Source organism: Sapajus apella, unplaced genomic scaffold (genome assembly GCF_009761245.1).
Source record: "Sapajus apella isolate SASKATOON/1434 unplaced genomic scaffold, GSC_monkey_1.0 scaffold7, whole genome shotgun sequence".
Classification (NCBI taxonomy): domain Eukaryota; kingdom Metazoa; phylum Chordata; class Mammalia; order Primates; family Cebidae; genus Sapajus; species Sapajus apella.
In genome coordinates, this window is record NW_022436947.1 from 37,100,922 (window position 1) to 37,121,721 (window position 20,800).

At 35.7% G+C, this 20,800-nt stretch overlaps 1 protein-coding gene across 3 annotated transcripts in view; it reads left to right on the plus strand.

Annotated features, from left to right (window-relative positions):
* RELN (reelin) overlaps positions 1-20,800 on the plus strand; it is a 535,951-nt gene that overhangs the window by 319,197 nt on the left and 195,954 nt on the right. For all 3 annotated transcript variants that reach the window (XM_032276354.1, XM_032276355.1, XM_032276356.1), the window contains exons 11-12: positions 2,897-3,042; positions 20,513-20,664. In XM_032276354.1, the coding sequence (XP_032132245.1) occupies positions 2,897-3,042; positions 20,513-20,664 (298 nt within the window). The remainder of the gene's footprint in view (positions 1-2,896; positions 3,043-20,512; positions 20,665-20,800) is intronic.

Consider the following 20,800-nt stretch of genomic DNA (forward strand, 5'->3'; position numbering starts at 1 on the left):
CAATGCATGTCTTATGTGGATTTTTAACATAGTAGATCAATGTTATACAATGCAAACTTACCTGTAAGAAAAGTAGCATCAGACATGTTGCATTAAGTTTTTCTGTTTTAGGAGAATATTTGGTAACCTGCCATTTGGAGGAGGACTTTTAAAGCTCTAATTAATGGTTCAGTTGAATGAATGTTTGTAATATTTTTACCTATTGTATTGTGGGACATATTCCATGCATGTTACTAAAGCTTTTAAATTGATCTGAATAAAAAAGAATTTTAATGACTATTCTTAAGAAAAATAGTTTAAAATAGATTGAATTGCTCTTCTATTTTTCCATCACCTTTGCTAGGCATGTGGAATGTAATAGCATATTTTTGAAAAAAATACATATATTCAGAAATAATGATTATTTTATAGCACTTTGAAGTTTCAAAATGCATTTTCTTATACATTATTTGAGCTGCTAACAACACCTCTAGCAAATAACTATTATTGCTTTTGTTCTACAGCCTGAGCAATTGAGGGCTAGAGGGGTTAAATAGCTTGTGCAAAACTATGGAGCCATTAAATAGAGAAATTGTATTTCAACATGCTTTCTAATCCCAATCCTCAAACTCCTTGAGGGATTTCATTCCTTATCATCTTGATTGTTTTTGGTTTCCAGTTTTTCTTCTTTTCCACTCTTGATTTCTTCAGTTCATGTAGGTGCTGAAGTAATTGAGTTATGGGGGAAAGCTCAAGCAATGCCTAACCAAGGAAGCCATGGATTCCCATTTAGAGCCATAAATGCAGATAGAAAGCAAGCATACATTTGTAGTTTGGAGAGCATCTAGGAAGTGGGCGAATTCCAAGACATCGAGCCTGCTGTGACCAATCCTAAAACAGAATTAACATGAAATATTAACTTACCTTGTACTTGATTTAGGGAGTCTCAGAATGAGAACCCTAAACTGGCCCCTTCCCTGGGTAAGGCTCCAAAATACAGGGCCTATGATTATCAACTTCTTAGAGAGAAATGAGGACTCAGTATGCCCATTGTTCTCAAATAGCTCAGGAATTCACTGGTTTCATCAAGATTATCCCCAGTTTTACAGGCCCAGTATACTACTGGCCAGTATATCCTTAAAAGAGCATTTTATCACTGCAAACCTTGAGAACGCTGGGTTCTATTCAGAATGGCAGAGGCAGAAATCATATCTTGATCTCCTTAACATGGTGGGGAGCAGAGCAAGCCATCTGTAGCTGTGTGAGTTCTCTGCATCTCCAGACTCTGCTGCCTAGAGAGTGACAGTCCCATCTTGCTAAGAGATAGGGAATATCCAGTCACCTCCCGCTGAGGGATGGCTGCTTCCTTTGGGTGTGTCACAGCCTTTCTTTGGTAATATGTCACTGTATTAAGACTCTGAAGAAGAGTCTATTCAAAGAGCAATACTTCGCCCTCCTCCACACCCAAAAGTCGTGTATTATGCTTATCAAGTATTATGTACCATAGGTAATTTTATGTGTTAAACTTTGATAGGACTGGCAGCACAGTAGGTTTATGTACACCAACATCACCAAAAACACATGAGCAATGTATCATGCCATGACGTTATGATGATTATGATGTCACTAGGTGATAGCAATTTTTCAGCTCCATTATAATATTATAGGACCACTGTTGTATATACAGTCTGTCACTGACTGAAACATTGTTATGTGGTACATGACTCTACATGTCTTAGAAAATCATGTTATATATCTCAAACATACACAATAAATTTATCTTTTTTTTAAAAAAAAATAATTACCTGAAAAGATAGTTCCATGTCATTCACTCATTCACTTGTTGAACTATTCAACAAATAGTTTTTAATGCCTGCTATATGCCAGGCACTGTGCTAAGACCTGGAATATAACAAGGAACAAAATGGACATCGTCCCTGCCCTACAGAACTCATAGTCCCTGGGCTTGACTGACATGTTCTGTCTAATGGGTTTGTTCATCTCTGTTTCATTTTAAGAGTATATAAAACTTAAAAGAATATTTGATGTTTCATGTAATAGCATTTCTCTTTCGATTTCTTTTTATTTTTTAGCTTTCCATGAGCAGCCCCAAGCATTTCTCTATATATGGCTTATTACCAAAAAAAATTAATGAAAACTTATAATAATTTTTAAAGTAAATAACATTTATTGCCTCCAAAGTTTGATCTTGTCTTTATGCTCTTCAAGCTGAAAAAATACATATATCATTAGAAAAAGTACCACAAGAAATATATTTTCTTTATTTTTTTATGTGTTCTTTTGGGGATTAACAAAGTTCATAGTTTCCCAGTTTCTCTCTCAGGACAGCATGCACTTCTTAGGTCTGGTCAGAAACTTTTACTCAGAAACTGGCTGAGAATATATTATTATATCTGGGTTTACTTTGACCTTTTCTGCATTGCATGTTTAGATTAGCTGGCTGTTCTACTTGGATTCCATTTACAGATAAATTGTGAGAGATTTGAATGGCAAGTAAGAAATATATGGAATATTGAAAAGGTCAGTGCTATTTAGCCCATAACCACAGAATTTAAAATACATGACAAGTCATTATCAGATTTCATTCCCACAATAAGGACAGTGGTAAAGATGGGAAATTATTCCAATTAAAATATTCTTGTTTGATATTGAAGACAGAGAACGCAAAGCTCAAATGCCCTCTTGACTCCTTTTTTGTGATAACTTAATGGGTTAGAAAGAAATTGTAATTGAATTAAACCAGGCAAAAAAAGAGGTAACAAGCTCTTTTGATTTGAGTCCTTCATAGAGGAACTAATATAATGACTTTTCTACAAACTCTAATTATTCCTGAGTAAGACAGATACAGTTACAAAACCAATTCAACAGCCACCCCATGCTCTCTTTTCATCTACAGCATAGCTGTCAGTCAGATGGGAACTCCATTTATTTCCATGGAAATGAAGGCAGCGAGTTCAATTTTGCCACCACCCGGGATGTAGATCTTTCCACAGAAGATATTCAAGAGCAATGGTCAGAAGAATTTGAGAGCCAGCCCACAGGGTAAGTAATTGCTATCTCCCATGCTGTGTATGTAGCACTTACATTTATTCTACTGGACATGTTTTAAATGCATATTGTTAAATGGCAAAAGCATACTTAGATCAATACTGATGATTCTTATTGTAGACAAGCCAAAGAGGTACACTTACCCTAAAGATTCTAAGTTTATAACTAGCTTTGCATATCAAAAGTTTGTAATTCCAAATACTTTTAACTTCACTTGACTCACTTATATCTCATTTTAGTTTATTCAGGTTCTACTGGGAGAAAGGTATTTTTTCAATGTTTATAGAATACAAAATCTTTCCACTACTGTTATACTGAGATTTTCATTTGCCTTCCTGGAGTCTGAGATTTATAGATGCTGCTACCTGATTTTCATTGGAATGTGTTTTGATCTATAAAAGTTGTTTAGGGGACGAAGTTTATATTTGAGAGATGTATAAAGAAGGAATTTGGGACTGAGATTGAAATAGAGGAGACCTGAAGCAGTGAGCATCGTTTGATGGTGGTGTTTTCTTGCTTTTCTGAGCTGTGTGCCGCCTTCTGGGTCCTAAGTCCCTAAGACATATCCTACTAATTGGGCAGCACTTTCAGAAGTCCAAGTTGAAAAAAACATTAATAGGTTTTAGAGACTCAAAACCCATAAGGTGGTATGAATTGGAGGTAGATTTATGTTTTCTAACACTATGATAAGGATGAATGAAATTAACATAAAATATAATTTCATAATGAATATGAAATAGCAGTAATTTATCTGTTGACTGTGAGAAACTCTTCCAGAATACAACATTTGAGGTATAGTCGTGTCACTCTGATCTCAACAAATTAAATTGAAACGGATTAAACTTCGAAGTCCCTGAGTGGCGAGATGGCTAGTATTGCTCTTTTGGGCCCCCTGCCCTGTGCATTGCCCAAGAACCTCATTCAGACCCAATAAGATGCATCCGTTCCCTCTCCCAGAAAGGCCCCTCTTTTTTAGCTTGTTGTATCCTCAAAGCTTGTCTATGAAAGAACACAAAAATTCTGACCCTCAGCTTGAGACATACCACTGCAGTGACCCTTTGCTGCCACAATGGAGCCTTTCACTGTCAAATGCTGAATTTCTACTGCAGCTGACCCAGCCCTGCTCCTCCTTGCCTCAGGGAAGTGGCTCAGGTCCAGCCTACGGCAAAGGCCAGGCTAAGCCTCTGCAGAAGACTGAGACTCCGAATGACTCCACCCCTCAGGACCTATTGACCTGTGCAGGCTAAGCACCAAGGCTCAGTCCTTATAGCCTGCAAGGACTTCCCCTTCTGACATTCCTAACACCTTGAAGTTCCATGTGCAGTGAAGCTCCTGTGTTTCCTTGAGACACCAGAAACCACTGTTTCTCTTTTTAGCCTCTAGGATCTCCCCAAGGTCAGGCTGGGGAGACCCTTGAGGGAAAAAATAGAAACAGTGGTTTCTGGTTCCTTTTTAGCCTTCTAGCCCTTAGAAAAGACACAGTCCACTCCCCTCCCAGATCAAAGAGCTTTGGTGGAGTCCAGAGCTTTGACAATGCACAGAAGGCTTTCTACCTATCTTCTGGAGATAAAAGATCACCAGCATATCAGTTCTTTCTGACTGCTGATTAAAAAAAAAAGACCAGTTCAACTCCCTTTCCTAGTTACGGAGCTTGATGAGGGAATCCGAATGTTGAGGCACAAGAGACTCATTTACTCCCATGCTTTCATCCCTCCATGCTAATTCCATTCATATATCACGGATAAATCACCCCCTTCAGGGAGTCACAGAGCTCCTGGGGACTCAGATGCTATTTCCCAGTGTTACCAGCCCCCATCCCATTAAAGCAGAGAAGAGACACATTTCCTCCCCAGGAGTACCATTCTGATACCCACATAAATACCAATCTGTCCTTCTCTCCCCTCCTCCCTCTCCCTGTCCTCCTCCCCTCCGCGTCTCTCTCCCTCTCTGTGTGTGTGTCTGCATCTTCCAAGGAAACTCAACGTTTTAAATGTAACTTGTTCTTATTGTTTGGCAGGGGGGAAGTAAAATGTATTTTTACCTATGGCCTTCATGCCAGCTGTTTTCTCTCCCAGAATGCCTCCTGTCTTCTTAGCCTATTGTACGTCAGAGCCTGTCTATAAAATGACACAAGAAATGCCTTAGTAAGGGAATGAATAGTCCATTCAGCTCCCTATGAGTAACACTTGTGGAGACTTGGTACAAAAACTTGGAAAACCTCTCCATGAAGTAAGCTTGGAAAGGAATTGACTTGATATTAGAAAAAAAAAAAGCATAGTTTAGAAGATTAATGTACTAGTCCAGAAACATAGCTGGCAAAAAAAAAATATATATATATATATATTCCAATTAATAGATCAGACATCCTGCTTTCTTAGAGCACAAATAATCTAAGAGAATTTTTGGCTACAACTAAATCAGTCATCCCCCCAAACAAACAAACAAATGAACGAAAAAGAACTGAAAGTATTTATGCCTGAAAAAAGAGCTGAAGTCCATATAGACACAGAGGAACGTCAGAGGAGAGTCCATCAACCAAATGACTCAGGTGGTTTTATTTATGCTCGTTGGCCATTTCTCAAAACTGAAGATGGACCAGGGTTTTTGTCACAGTTTAGAAGCTGGTACTTCCAGACCATGGCATTGTCAGCAAGTTTCTGTTCCAATAAGATGTAATAACGTGCTTGACAAAAGCACCTGTGCCACTCTGATTGCTCTGCAGTTAATTCATCTAAATTCTAAATGCGGTGTGACTCTTCTAGCAACCACACCTTTGGTTTATTTGTGGCTTTTGCCCCAGGAAGTCAGGCCATAGCACCAGAATTACTTCACTCATGCTGTCATCTGGTGGCCCAGCCATGAAGTTGGCATTATGTTATAAAGGTATAAAAGGATAATGAGAAGTCCTACTATTTTCTGTGTTTTGAGTGATGATAAAAATGATAATTTAATTCATAGTGTTTTGTGTGCTCATATGTGTTGGGAGTGGGGAAGTCCACACTCCCACCTGGTCCCAAATGTTGCTTTATTGGTCCAGGAAAGAATGCTGCTATAATAATTTTTAACCACGGATGCAATTTTTTAAAAAAGGTTACAAAATCAAATTAACGTGAAGCATTTTTACTTGGGGTAAGAGCTGACAAAGAGAAACGTTAAGAATTTGGTAGTGAAATTCATAATGTGTTCTGTTTTCTCTCCTGAGTCTATCGAATACTTGTCTCATTCTTCTTTTATCCACCGCCACCCACACAAACAATTTATCACTGTAAGCTCATCTGCAAAAATAGACAGAAAACAGAGATGGCAAATTCTCACTCATTCAAGGGTAACCAATTGAATTGACTGAATTCTGCTCTGAGTTCACTTTTTTAAGAAAGAAAAAAATTATTAATGTGAACATTATACTTTCATCTCTTTAACAATATTTTTATTCCATACGTATTATGAGAGAGAGAGACAAAAGAGTATGCAGTCCTCTGTAATAATATTTCCAAAAGACTTAATATGAATGGCAAGGAAGAAAAGAGAGCCAGTAAGCCATTATGGCTTTTTTGGGAAACCACTTTCCAATTATGCATATTTTCCCACCATTTGGATTAAAGTATTTTATCTCAAATCACAGGATGCAAGAGCTGTTTGCCTTTCACATCACTAAGCTGTCCCAAATCTGATGTTGATAGGTTAATTTTTTTAAAGTGGGATTTTAAAGTTGTTGTTGTTGTTTTCTTTTTCCTAAAGAAGACACATCTGTTACTTCAGCAAGGGAGAAGATACAGTGATACAGTGATAATTAGTAGATACAGTGATAATTTATGCGAATCTTTCTGAACTTTGGCTTAACCTTACAAACGCATCATTTAATTAGCACCTACCACATCTCACTTAGCTGAGGCTGTCTTTAGATGGGAAGGGGTTTTATAGAACATTGCTGTAACATGGAATTTGTATATTTGCCTTTCATCCCAAATATAAACATTCAAACACCTTTTTAAAAAAAAATCTGTTTTGCTGCTATTACCACAATATTCATGCTAAAGAGAAATTCCACAAATGTAATGAATATAATCTGGAGTCAAAACAGCATGCTCCAGTCTTCCCCACCTGCTCCAAATCCTTGAAAATGACAGAAAATGAGCAAACAAATCTATAATGACACTAAAAAACAAGAAAGTGACCCATAGTTGGGCCAGAGAAAGAGAGGAGGGATCTGTGATGGAAGTGGGGAGACAATAGCCCAGAACACATGTTGAATGAGACACTTACAAAAGGCATCTCAGTATTGCTCCAGGTCATAGATACTACACACAGGAATCAGAGTGGGGCTACAAGGACTGCTAAGCAGGTGAACCCCTCACTACACCTACTTTTTTTTTTTTTTTCTCTTTGTTTTCTTTTTGAGACAGATTCTCACTCTGTTGCCAAGGCTGGAGTACAGTGGTGTGATCTCAGCTCACTGCAACCTCTGCCTCCTGGGTTTAAGTGATTATCATGTCTCAGCCTCCCCAGTAGCTGGGATTACAGGCATGAGCCACCACACCCAGCTAATTTTTTGTACATTTGGTAGAGATGGGATTTCACTATATTGGCCAGGCTGGTCTCAAACTCCTGATCTCAAGTGATCTGCCTGCCTTGGCCTGCTAACGTGCTGGGATAACACTCATGAGCCACCGTGCCTGGCCCTCACTACACCCACTTCTAAGCATAGACTTCTACCCAGGAACAAGCAGTGAATGTGGACACATAAAATGGAGAAGCAGGGCATTGTGCCCCCATGGGAATCCTCACCCAAGGGCACATCTGCCCTGGTCAGTGGGCATTTTTTCACTGAAACTAAGAGAGAATAGCAGATACGAATTTGAGCAAATAATCTAAATCACCAAATCTAAGAAAAACCGCCTCCAAGTTAAAAAAAAAAAAAGAAAAAGAAAAAAAAAATAAGCATTAAACTAAAGAACTAGGAACCAAGTAAGTAAAAGGAAGTAGCAAAATAAACCAAAGGAGATTGTATAAGAAGCATAATTAATATCCTCAGAAGGATAAGAGCGTATACTGAATTTGTGAAACTTGAACAAATTTTATGAGGAAGAAACAATTAGAGATGCGAGAAATGAAAATATGTGATTGTTGAAACAAGTTTAATGGATTTTTTTTCCCGAATGTCAATATAGGCAGAGCTAAAGAACTAATTAGTAAGCTGGAAATTTGAGTCTTGAAATGTTATTTCATTACAGAAAAAGAGATGTTAAGTATGGAGAGAAAGTGGCAATTCCAACATTATAAATAATAGGAATTAAAGAAGCCAGAAGGAATACATGGAATGAAATATTCAAATAAATCATTTAAAAAAGTTCCCAAGATTGAAAAGAGGAGAAGAAGGAGGAGGAAGAAGAGGAGGAGGAGGAGGGGCAGGCGAGAGGAGGAGGAGAAAGTGGCTATGAGTGAAAATGTTTAGCAAGATGAATGGAAAAGTACCCAGTCATAGGTAATCAGGGAGAAATTTTAGAACATCAATAAAAGAAAATTCTAAAGCTTCTAGGTAAGATTTATTTTACTTTCCTTGGTAGCATTAAGCATTTTTTTAAGGAAGCAGTTGTCTTAAAGTTCTGAAAATTATTTGAGTTGTAAAATTCCTTTTCCAGCCAAATATCAAGTATTAGGGAAAAATAAAAACTGTTATAGACACAGAGGATTCAGAAAGTTTACCACACTCTCTGAAAGAATTGCTGCAAGATATATTCCTGGAGATATTCAAGAAAGAATAGCCAACAAGTAAAAGAGTAAAACTTGTAGTTCAGTCTAAAGAAGAATGGATTATTTGAAAACTTTTATAAAAACTTGGAATTAAAACCCGGAAGAGTGTAACATGAAAAGAATAGAAGGTGGCTGACAGAAAGAGAAGCAGAATAAGGAAATAAAATCCTGCCAAAGTTCTTAACCTGTTTAGAGTGAAGATATAGCTCTTGGTTAACTCTTGATACTAATAGAAAGCTTTAAATAAAAGCCAGACAGAGGTTACAAAACTTCTAAAGCATTACGTTAACATTAGAACAAAGAAGATGTAATTCAACAAGTGTCAGAAAATAGTAAACAATAAAATACAGAGTAAATAGAAAATAGAAAACAATTTTTGTCAGAAACTAATTCAAATATATCAGTAATGTGATAAAATAGAGTGAGTTATATTCACTTATTAAATGAGATTCTCACAGTAAGTTTTGAAAAATGAGCTGTATATTTACCCTTATCAGAGACTTAAAACTAAAATAACAAAAGAAATTGAAAGTCAAAGAGGAACTAATATACCAGGCAAATGTAGCAGAAGCAGCAAGGAGGTATATTAAAATAAGATAGAATTCAGATTTCAGCATTAAAAGAACCAAAAAGGAATTTTTTTTTTTTTTTTTTTTTAAGACAGACTTTTGCTCTGTCGCCAGCCTAGAGTGCAATGGCACAATCTCGGCTTGCTGCAACCTCCGCCTCCTAGATTGAAGTGATTTTCCTGCCTCAGCCTCCCGCAAAAAGGGATGTTTCATGCATCAGTACATGTAGAGCACTTTGCACAAAGCATAGTGCATAATAAACAAGTTAAAAATTAGTTATTATTCAAAACATAACTATTATCAGTAATATGATATGGCCAAAGTGGTGCTCAAAAGAAAATTATGCTAATACTAATTAATTAATGAGATATAAAAGGTTAAACACAAAGTTCAACAGCCAATGAAACCTAAATCATTCTCTAAATAAACAAGAAATATGTCATTGGGAAAAAAAGCAATATTAATTAAAATGATAATTGGATATGTTCAAAAACCATGCAAGTGCTAAAATGGGTCAGAGAAAATTTGTTGCAAGCTTTTAAAAGCTTTTTCTTTTGACCTAGGTGCTAATATTACTTTCTTTTCAAGCTAATGTTTTTTATAGTTTAAAAATAAAAACAGTAATTTTTCAAATGACAGGTATGTCAGTTCCCTACGCTAAATGTTCTGGCGCTCCTTCATAGAAGTCCTAAGCCCTTCTTTAATTTACAGCATATTTCCGTGCCATCTTTGCTCTTGGCACTGCTATGCTTGAGTTGTTTAATAGGCCCCCATCTCCAAAGTAGTTGTTTATGTGAGCATCCAGAATGCAGCAACTGGCTCCTTATTCTTGTTCCCAAGAGAGAAAACCAATGAATCTAACATATAAACAGGAAAAAAAAAAATTTGTGTACAGAGCAACAAAAACAATCTCTGTTGTAGTAGCCCCTTTGATGTAAGTTGTTACTTTTATTAAACAAAGGCTGCAAATTCTTTAGACCTCTACAGAACAGGTTAAGCATCTTCTTCTTTTCCACAAATTTTACCCACAAATCAGTGAATTGCTACCTCTGACTTAGAATAGTTTTCTCAAAATTTTAGTTTAAACACAATTCATCTGGATAGGATGAATTATTACCTCTGATTTAGAATACTTTGACAAAATGTCATAAGGCTATTGAGGGATTTTATGTAAGCTTACAATTCAGGGTAAATGAACGGAAGGTAGTTTGGCAGTCTGAGTTAACATATTAAGTGGGTTTTGTTTTTACAGTCATATTCACTTTTATTAAAGCAAAACTCACACAACCATTTAAATAACATAAATAATAAATTTAAGAGTCCAGATAGATTGTAGCCAAAATCTTAAACAGTGGTAAAGACCTACAGGTAAATTAAGTGCAGTTTATCTTTTGCTAAGTATATCCTGATTAAAGATTGTTTGAGCAATGATGCTTTGCATACTGTCCTTCAACTTCACCTAAGGTGTTTTATTAATTCTAGCATGAAAAAAAGTAAAAACACTCATTATAATTTAGAAATTCATTTGAATTGCCACTTTGACTTATTTTAAAACGAAAAAAGCACTGTATTTTACAGGAGGAGAAAAGGAAACCAACGTTTATTGAGACTCTGTAATGTCCCAGGCAATACATCATTTTCTCTAAACAATCCCCAGTCTAGACTATATTACTGTCTTATTAATGAGAACATTGGGTGCTTTCTAACCATTCTGAAGCCCAATATTCTTTATTAGGGTTATTCCAACTAGAGTGTAAATAAACATGATGCATGTCATAAAAAGCTAAAACAAAATTAAATTTGAGAGGAACCAATTGAAGAGAAGAATCTTTGAAATGTAATGCATTCAGGGAAGCCTTCAAATTGAGCTCATCCTTTTACCTTCACCTAAGCTGTTAATGCTAGAGGGAAAATCTATAAATGCAATGGAAGTAGAGAGGCTTCAGTCAAAGTATACATCTTGCTAGACTTCAGAGGACTCGTACTGGAGATAAACCTCATGAATATAAATGAATGTGGAAGGTCTTTACCTGTGGCACATCCCTTATTAAATAGCAGAGCGTCCATCCCAAATATAGACCTTATAAATGTAATGAACTTTTTTAACCTCAGAGAATTTATATGAGATTTTTTTTTAAACCTTATGAATTTGGTCAATATAGGATCTTATAGCCAAGCTTTATTCGTGATCTTAGTTCATACTTAAAGTTGCCAACTTTAGGTGTTTTAATATGTCCTGGATAATATAATTTAAAAATTCATAGAAAATATGAAATATTCTATTATTTTTGGTGCCTTTTATGCAAATATTAGTAGAGAAAAGATCTGGTTAAGATATTAGATCTCTAATTTCTATGTTCATATTCTTAATATTTTCATCAGCCTATAATGAGATAATTTAAATTTTCACTCTGAGTTATATAAACTGAATGCCTGACTTTTTCCTGGAAATTATTTGCTTATTGCAAAGAAAATGTGTAAAGTAAAAGTCCAAACTTTCCCTCCATGGTAATTCCCATTCTTCACTGTTAAACTGTTGGCATGTATTTATTCAGAAATTTTTCTATGATGATACCAAAAAAACCCACAAAACACTAGAATCATATTTTGCATATTATATTTCAACTTGATTTTTTCAAAACTTAATATATTATGAAAGTCTCTTCTAGTCAATAAATATGGATCTTCATTATTTCACAAAGGCCAGTTGATCCAACTGAACCCCTGTTGATAGACAAAGAATATTAGAGTAAACATTCTTGTGTGCTTGTTAAAATATTCCTGAAAGGTAAGTTCCTAAAAGAAAAAGGAAAATTAGATAGTCAGATGTGTGTGCATACATACACATACATATGTATACATATAATTTCAGTTTGATAGTTATTGCCAAGCTACGCTACTGATAATACATATCATTCTTAAAAGTATAGAAGTAGCAGCTGATTAAAATATAATTAATCTTAGTTACAAAGCACTCCAAAACACCATCAACTTTCCAGCTAAGACACTTCTTTAAATTATTTTTTGCTTACAAAAATATTACTCTTTTAATGACAGAAAGAGCAGAAAGACATATTTTAAAATATAAATTAAACATTATTGTGACCTTGCTATCTGTAAGGAACGAGGTTGCCTTAAGGCATTTTATTGATTACAAAACTTTTTTTTCTGTCCTCCAACTTCACCTTACTCTATTTGTAATAAATAATAGATACCACTGTATTTATAATAAATAAGGTAAGGGCTTTTTAATTTTAAAATTAATCATAAAAGAATAAATATAAATTGCTGCACTATAGAGAGCTCTCTCCCTCAGGCAGACATTCCTTCAAATGCACTTCACATAGAGCTGCATTTCCTTAGGGAAAGCATAACTTAAACCACAGAGAAGTAACATACCTTTGGAGGGAAATTGCCATACCATCAGAGATATTGACGAAACTATAGAGCCCCTCAAATAACCACTACTGATCTCAAAGATTTGGTTATATTATAATTTTACTTCATGTAATTATTATTTTAAGGAGAAAGTTGGGGACTATATAATTTTTGTAACTGGAAATGACCACACCTTTGTGACCTTGTAAACTGGGACTTTAAAGTCTGGGGAGTAGAGACTCTACCTGAAGTAGAGTCTCTTGACAGAGCTTTGGGATCTCCTTAAGGGTACTTTGCCTCCAACCATGTTTGAGCCAGTGTTTATACAAATTCATGAAAGAATGAGCTTGTGCTATAACAGGCTCCTCCTGAATTTTTAATAAATGCAAAGTAAGATATTCAAAGCAACAAGACTTTTACAAAACATAAATCTGTAAAAATTCAGTAAAGCAGATTTCTCTCTGCTTTTTTCTCTTCAAAGCAGACTAAACTTCCCATTTCACTTGATATAAATATCTGGATTTCTAAAGGAAGTAACTTCTCTTTTGTTATCTTGCATCAGAATGGGAGAAATAAAGACTAATTAAGAGGAAAAATTGGATATGTCAGACTTAAAGATTGAAAGTTATTATACAATCTGAATTATATTTCACACAACTTGGTGGTAGAAGTTGTGATAAAAACTCAATTAGATTCATCTAGAAAATCTTTCCATGTACAACAAATAAAAGAAAAAGACTACTAATCTCATTTCTCACTTAAATAGAAGGTTCTTTTGGTCCATGAAAATTCTGTCTTTTTCAATTTAATTTTTCACTATGAAAATACTCTAAAGCAGATAGATGTCAAAAAGGAGGCATCATCTGCATCATTTATAACCTTAACTTACTTTGTGGATCAGTAGGCTGAGAGGTTTAATTGAGATAAATGGAGCAAGCAAAAGACCAATGAACCAGTGTGAAATTTTCATGTATGCGTCAAGAGAGGCTCCTGGTTAATTTATGAATGATGCAATACTATTAAGAGCTATCTCAAAAGTTATTATTCCATATGCTCCTTGAATGATTGATATAACCTGTTAAAATTTTTTTAAAAAGCATTTTCTAAGATTTTTGTCCCAAATCTATTATAAACAGGGATGGTTCAAATAATCATCCTGACATACATAACATCCTTTTAACAACTGTCACTGTGAAAATAACAGCAAATTGGGAAATAAAAAGTCTAAATTTTAGAACTGAACAGGCGATTGGCCTTAGGCAAGCCATTTACCTCTGTGTGTGTTCCAGTTTCTTCCAAATGTAGACATGTTCATTATGTGAATAACAAAAGGCCAAATTAGACATGACCACAAATAAGTACTGAAGATAAATTGGCTTTAAAATGTCAAATATTTCAATTTTTAAAATATTAAACACAAGATCAAAATATCAAACTTCTCTAATAAATCATACAAATTATGAAACTATACATATATGATTATATGTAATACATTTTATTTTATTTGAGACAGAGTCTCGCCCTGTCACCCAGGCTGGAGTGCAGCGGTGCAATCTCAGCTCACTGCATCCTCCACCCCTCATGTTCAAGCAGTCCTAATGCCTCACTTTCCCAAGTCGCTAGGATTATAAGTGTGTGCCACCACACCCGGCTAATTTTGTATTTTTAGTAAAGATAGGGTTTTAACATGTTGGCCAGGCTGGTCTGGAACTCCTGGCCTCAAGTGATCCACCCATATTGGCCTCCCAAAGTTCTGGGATTACAGACATGAGCCACCACTCTCAGCCTATAATACATTTTAAACTAATTCATATATCTTCTTTGATATCTGTTGCCAAATGTCTAATATTATAGATATATACTATTTGTTTGGTGTTTCTAAAAAGTGTTTCCCTGGATAGTCTTTGCTTTGAAAATAGAATTAAGTAATTCTAAAGTAGGTATACATGATAAACTTTGTGCAAGGAATAAATATACCATGTTTTCAGAAACTAGAATGATTAAACATTTTACCAAAATAGCTGTAATTCTGTGTGTACATAATGATTTCCAACAAAGTTTGGCTACTTAATGAAATTTCATAAAACTACTGTCCATCTACTGAGAAGTGAGCCTGTGACTTAAGTACATTACTTAGAGACACTTTATTATGGCCAATAAACATTACATTTATTTTCCTGAAAGAAAACATATCTTCATAACTTAGGATAACTATTAATATTCAGTAACTAACAATTGTTTTTATTTATAAACTTGCTTTTTATCTAATAAAGTCACCAGTGATACAAAATATGTAACTTGAATGTTTAGAGACAAGAAAAAAGTTAATAACCAGCCTACATTTAAAAATTGATTATTTAACATGTTAAAATAAAACCTACTCTAAAAGAGAAGCTTGCTGATTTGAAAGATGACATCATCCTTTAATTTGTTAACACCACTGATGACATAATTAAATGAGAGCCTAAAATGAACTAATTAGCTTACCTCTTTAAGTTCCCCATCATTGCTAATAATAATCAGCCATCTGAAAATTTGAAGCTGTGACAACAAGGCTATGTGAGCTCATGCAATTCCTTTTCCCCTACAAACCCATAGAAATATTGGATTAAGTATGATAATTTTCTTCAATATGTAGCTCTAGGATAGGGGAGGAAATGAGCAGATACCTAAAACAAAGGAATACTAAAATCCTGAATAATAAGCCTTTAGCTGAAACAGGCAGTTCAGGATGGACAGGACATATGTAATATAAGCCTGAGTTAAAAATATTCACACAGGATCTTTGGCAGATGACAGATAGAACTGACATTCTTGTATACCCTGAAGAGCTAATTCTCCATAAAGAAGTAATTAGGTAACAACCTCTCTCATGGATTCAAGAGTGAAAAAAAAAAATCTTTCAGAAGAATGGAAGCTCCAAGCAAATGTGAAATTCACATTCATTCCACCCAGGTGGTGGGAAAATTCTTAACTGATGAATTAATGTAAAAAGAAATTCAGGACCAGGAAACCTCCAAGATGCTCACAAACACAAATGTAAAACCCCTTTGTAAATATATTTCTATTACACAAAGTAAAAAAATAAGTCCACTGAAGATGAGCTCACAACAAGATTTATGATCTATGTGATTTTATGGTTGACCAAAAAGGGCAGTCATCAAATATAACAAACAGAATAATAAGTGCATTCCAGTTGAGATAACTGAGAGATATGAGAGAAGTATGATTAAGTGATTTAAAAGATTTTTTAAAAATCTAAGTCATTTTGAAAGAAGAGGATACTATGAGAAAAGAACAAGTAGATATTAAAAAGAACCAAAGAAGTGGGGCTCAGTGGTTCACACCTGTAATCCCAGCACTTTGAGATCCCAAGGTGGGCAGATTACTAGAGCCTAGGAGTTTGAGACCAGCTGGGCAACGTGACCAAAACACCATCTCTGAAAAGAAAAATACAGAAATTAGCTGGGCACGATGGTGCCTCCGTGTACACTCAGCTACTCTGAGGAGAGCCTGAGGTGGGAGAATCACTTGAGCCCAAGAGGTTGAGGCAACCAAGAGCCATGATTGCACTGCTGCACTCCAGCCTGAACAACAGAGCAAGACCACTTCTCAAGAATAAATGAATAAATAAAAATAAGAAATAGAAAAATTCAAAGAAAACTTTTAAAAATGAAAAATACAGTCATAGAAATCAAATATTAACTATAAAGGTAAAAAAAGAACCAAAGAGAGAATTAGTATATTAGAGAGAGATCTGAGAAAAAATACATGATGCAATATAAAAAGAAAGAAAGATTATTGAGAGAGTGAGAGACATGGAGAATATAATATGAAATTTCAATACATGTCCCATAGAATTTTCAGAAAGAATATAGAATGGAGGATAGTTAATATTTGAAAACATAGTGACTTACATTTTTCCAGACCCAATTAAAGAATTGAATCCCCAAACTGACAAGATCCACCAAGTTTCCACAGAATAAATAAAATAAATCTCTATATACATACACTGAAGGGAAATTTTAGAATACTAAAGACATAACTAAAGCAACCAGAGAGAAAAGACAGATTATATACAAAGGAGCAACAATTCAGTAGATGACTTGTTATCAGTAATAAAAGAGACATTAGATTCTTGTCAAGATCCAAGTAGGGTTTTTAGTAGAACTCAACAAGGTGATTCTAACATTCATTAGTGAGAATTAAGGACAAGAGTAGCCAAGACAACTGTGAAGAAGCGACAGATGTGGCTGAGGGACAGAGGGAGCTCAGCTACCAATAGCTATTTTATATATATGTAACATATATATGTATACACTCATACCGTATATATGATATTTAAATTGGTTTGGGCACAGAGATAGACATGTAGAATAATGGAGGAAAAAGAGACAAGTTAATTGTAGAAACAGGCCCACATTTATAGGAGGTAGTGATGTGACAGAAGTGGCATTACCAGTCATTAGGGCAAATGGTTAACAGTTCTGGAATAAATGGCTATCTATACAGAGAAAACCATATTGGATCACAACCTCATTCCTTACCCCAAATCAATTTCAGGTTCATTAAAACCACCTAATATGAAAGGTGACGCTTTAAAGCTTTTAGAAGAAAATATAGACAAATATCTCTATGATTTCAGGGTAAGGAAGAATTGGACAAAACAGGCACAAACCATAGAGAAAAGATAGATAAGTTCTAACTACATTAAAATTAAAACTCGTCTGTACATCCAAAGACACATAAACAAAGTGAAAAAAAGTACAATACATATAGCCAAGAAAAGATTACTATCTGAAACATATAAAGAATTCAAATCATAAGAAAGTGAGAGAAAGAAAAAAGAGATCCTAATAGAAAATAGACATAAATAGACAACTCAGATAAGAGTAACCCTAACTGGCCAATAAACATAAAAAGATAATTACCCTCACTAGTAACCATGTAAATGCAAAGGTGAGATAAATTTTATACTCCTGTAATAGGCCAAATTTTAAAACCTTGGCAAAACAAAGTGATGGCAAGCTTATGGGGAAACAGGAAGCTTGTACCCTCATGATGGGAACATAGATTTATCCAACCATTTTGAAGAGTAATAATGAAGTACCGCATTTGCCCAGCAACTCCGCTTCCAGATATATACCCTACCAGCCTTTCTCAACAGAGATTCCTTTGTGATAACCCTAGAACACAGAAAATGATCTGACTGCATTCTCAGTTCTCCTAAAGCAGGTGCACCTGCGATTCTGGATGCAAAAGAGTAAAAGCAATTCACTAATACAGTGGGTGCCTTGGGGTAGTAGGACCCATTTCTCTCACAGTCTCCAGTTCAGAAAGGCTGATAGAGAAACTCCCACATGCATATGTAAACACATAAGGACCCTTTATATAGCATTGTTGATAATAATAACAGACAGAAATGATGTAAATGTCAAAAGTTTATGGTCATTCCTCCAAACACCAGTTTCTGACTTCTGTTGTAGCCAAAATGTATTGCAGTGTTTCTGTTCGAGTACTTTCAGAGTCCTCTTCAGTGTGGTGTGCTGTAAATACCTGTTTCTCTAACCATGGAGCTATCTTTGACCTTCTACTTTGTTTTCACTTCTCACTGACACAACCAGGACTTGGGTGGCAATAGATGAGTCAGCCTTGAAAAGGTGAGGGAAGAGGAATCAGACTGGTGGCAAGAGTGGAGAAGATTATGGGTAAGGGAAGGGGTAACTGGGGGCAGAGAGGCCAGGCCTTTATATAAGACCATTCATTTAGGCCTGCGAATCTTGAAAAGAGATCTAAACCTGAAGACCTCTCTGAATGTTTTGGGCATGTGAAGTATGTGCCTAGAACCTAAGCTAATAGAGAAGCTAAGGATCAGGTGGTCATTGCAGGGTTTAGATCTAGATGGGCAGATGATGTAGCAAAGATCTAAGGAGAAGAAGAGGCTGAACCATCAGAGCTGTGATTTTAAGGGGACTGCAGTACCAAAGCCAAAGCCTGGAGCAGCAGTAGCAGTAGGCATTAAGAACAGGTACAAGGGGACTTTGAGTTGAAGTGGTGGTCAAACCTGCCTGACGTGTGATCAGGAGCAGAAGAGGCTGCTTTCCTGCTCTGTGCCAATGGCATGGATTGTCTCAGAGGGTAGGGAAAGGATGTGGATAGAGAAAGCAGTGGAAAGTGAGGATGGGATACAGGCAGGGCACTCTACAGGTTTCATTTATTTTCTGGAGATGGAATCCTTTAATCCCACCATCACTCAACACGAATTATTGAGGATCTACTCGGTGTCGAACACTGGACTAGGGTCTAAGGACTCAAAAATAAGACGCAGATCCTATCTTTGGAGCTGACGTATCAGGAATAAAGAAAGGCATGTAAAGAAAAAAGGGCAATGTACTGTGAGAAATGAGATCACAAAGGAAGAATCTAACTTAGTCTGAGATGGAGTGGTAGGGCTGGGTAGAAGGAGCCAGGAAGCTTAGGAAATACTGTACAGAATGGTGTTTGATATTTAAAGGACATCTTGAAGAATGACCCTGGGTTTGTTTGATAGACTGTAAGTAAAAGTTCAGAGGGCTGACAGAATGTTTTAGGGACTTTGAATTCACATTAAATGGCAAAAGAGTTTGGATACAAGGGAGAAGAGAGACAGTGTAAGGTGAGAGATTGGGGTAGAAATGTGTTCTTGGGCCAGGCCAAGAAAGATCGTGTATTCTGCATTAAGGAGCTTGGAATTTGTCCAGACGGCCACGGGGGAGTCCCTGAAAGACATTAAACCAAGGAGAGATGTAATTATATTTGCATTTTAGAAATATCACTGAGTGTCTACTACATAGAGTCTGAACTCCTCTCTTTCCACACTTTCCATAAATTGGTTCCACTGTACTATTCAAATGTATTTTTCACTCTTCCCCAACGCACATTCTTCGGTAAAGTGTTGATGTCTGCACTGTTAATAGTGTCAAGGTCATTCCCACTTCTTAGCCTATACTCATGTGATTTCATCAGCACCTTATGCAACTGTGGTAGGAGTCTAGGCTCTGGAGTCAGACTGCATGGATTTGAACACTGTCCTCTTCCTTTGCTAGCCATCCTTAACCTCTCTTTATCTGTTTCTTCATCTAAAATCAGGGTAGTAATGGTGACTATCTCATAGGGTTACTGTGAGAATTAAATGACTTTAATGTGTATAGGGCCTAGAAAAGGATCCGGCCAGGTAGTTAGCATTCAATAAAAGCCAGCTATTTTTATTCTCTTTTACATATCCAATTACCTATTTGTCGAGACCCAGCTTAAATCCCTTCTCCTTTTTGAAAACTTGCTAGACTTTTGACGATCTTTTCATTCTACTACTATTTTCAACACGTAAAACATTGTACAAGTATTTATGTTATGATTCTGTCTTTCATAATTCACTGTTTCCTTAGTTCATTGATTTCCCAACTCAACTATAAGTACTTTAAGAATAAAAAGTATCTCAATATGGAGCATGGTCCTGGTAACAAGTAGACATACTATACACAGTATTGATTAAATTCATCCCTCTATAGGAAAGCTATAACTGTGAATGTAATGTGTTTAAAGTTTGTTCACTACCTAAAATTTGTTTTTAAAGTTTATTTATTACCTAAATAAAGTGTCATATCTTTATTTCAGAATTATTCATTACTAAGTAAATGTCCCTGACTAAAAACAAAGTGTTAATGCTTTATAAAGATTCAACTTAATATTCTAACTCTAACTCTCAATTATTATCTTTTGCTTTTTAGATGGGAAGTCCTGGGAGCTGTCATTGGTACAGAATGTGGAACAATAGAATCAGGTTTATCAATGGTCTTCCTCAAAGATGGAGAGAGAAAATTATGCACTCCATACATGGACACTACTGGTTACGGGAACCTAAGGTTTTACTTTGTGATGGGTAGGTACATTTTACACAAACTTTGTTCACCCTGGGGCAAATCCTAGGCCAGCAGCTATGCCTGAGGAAGTAAGATTGTTTGTTGTCAACTATGTAAAATGAAAATTCATGAAATATGAGCTCTGCAGGCAGACCA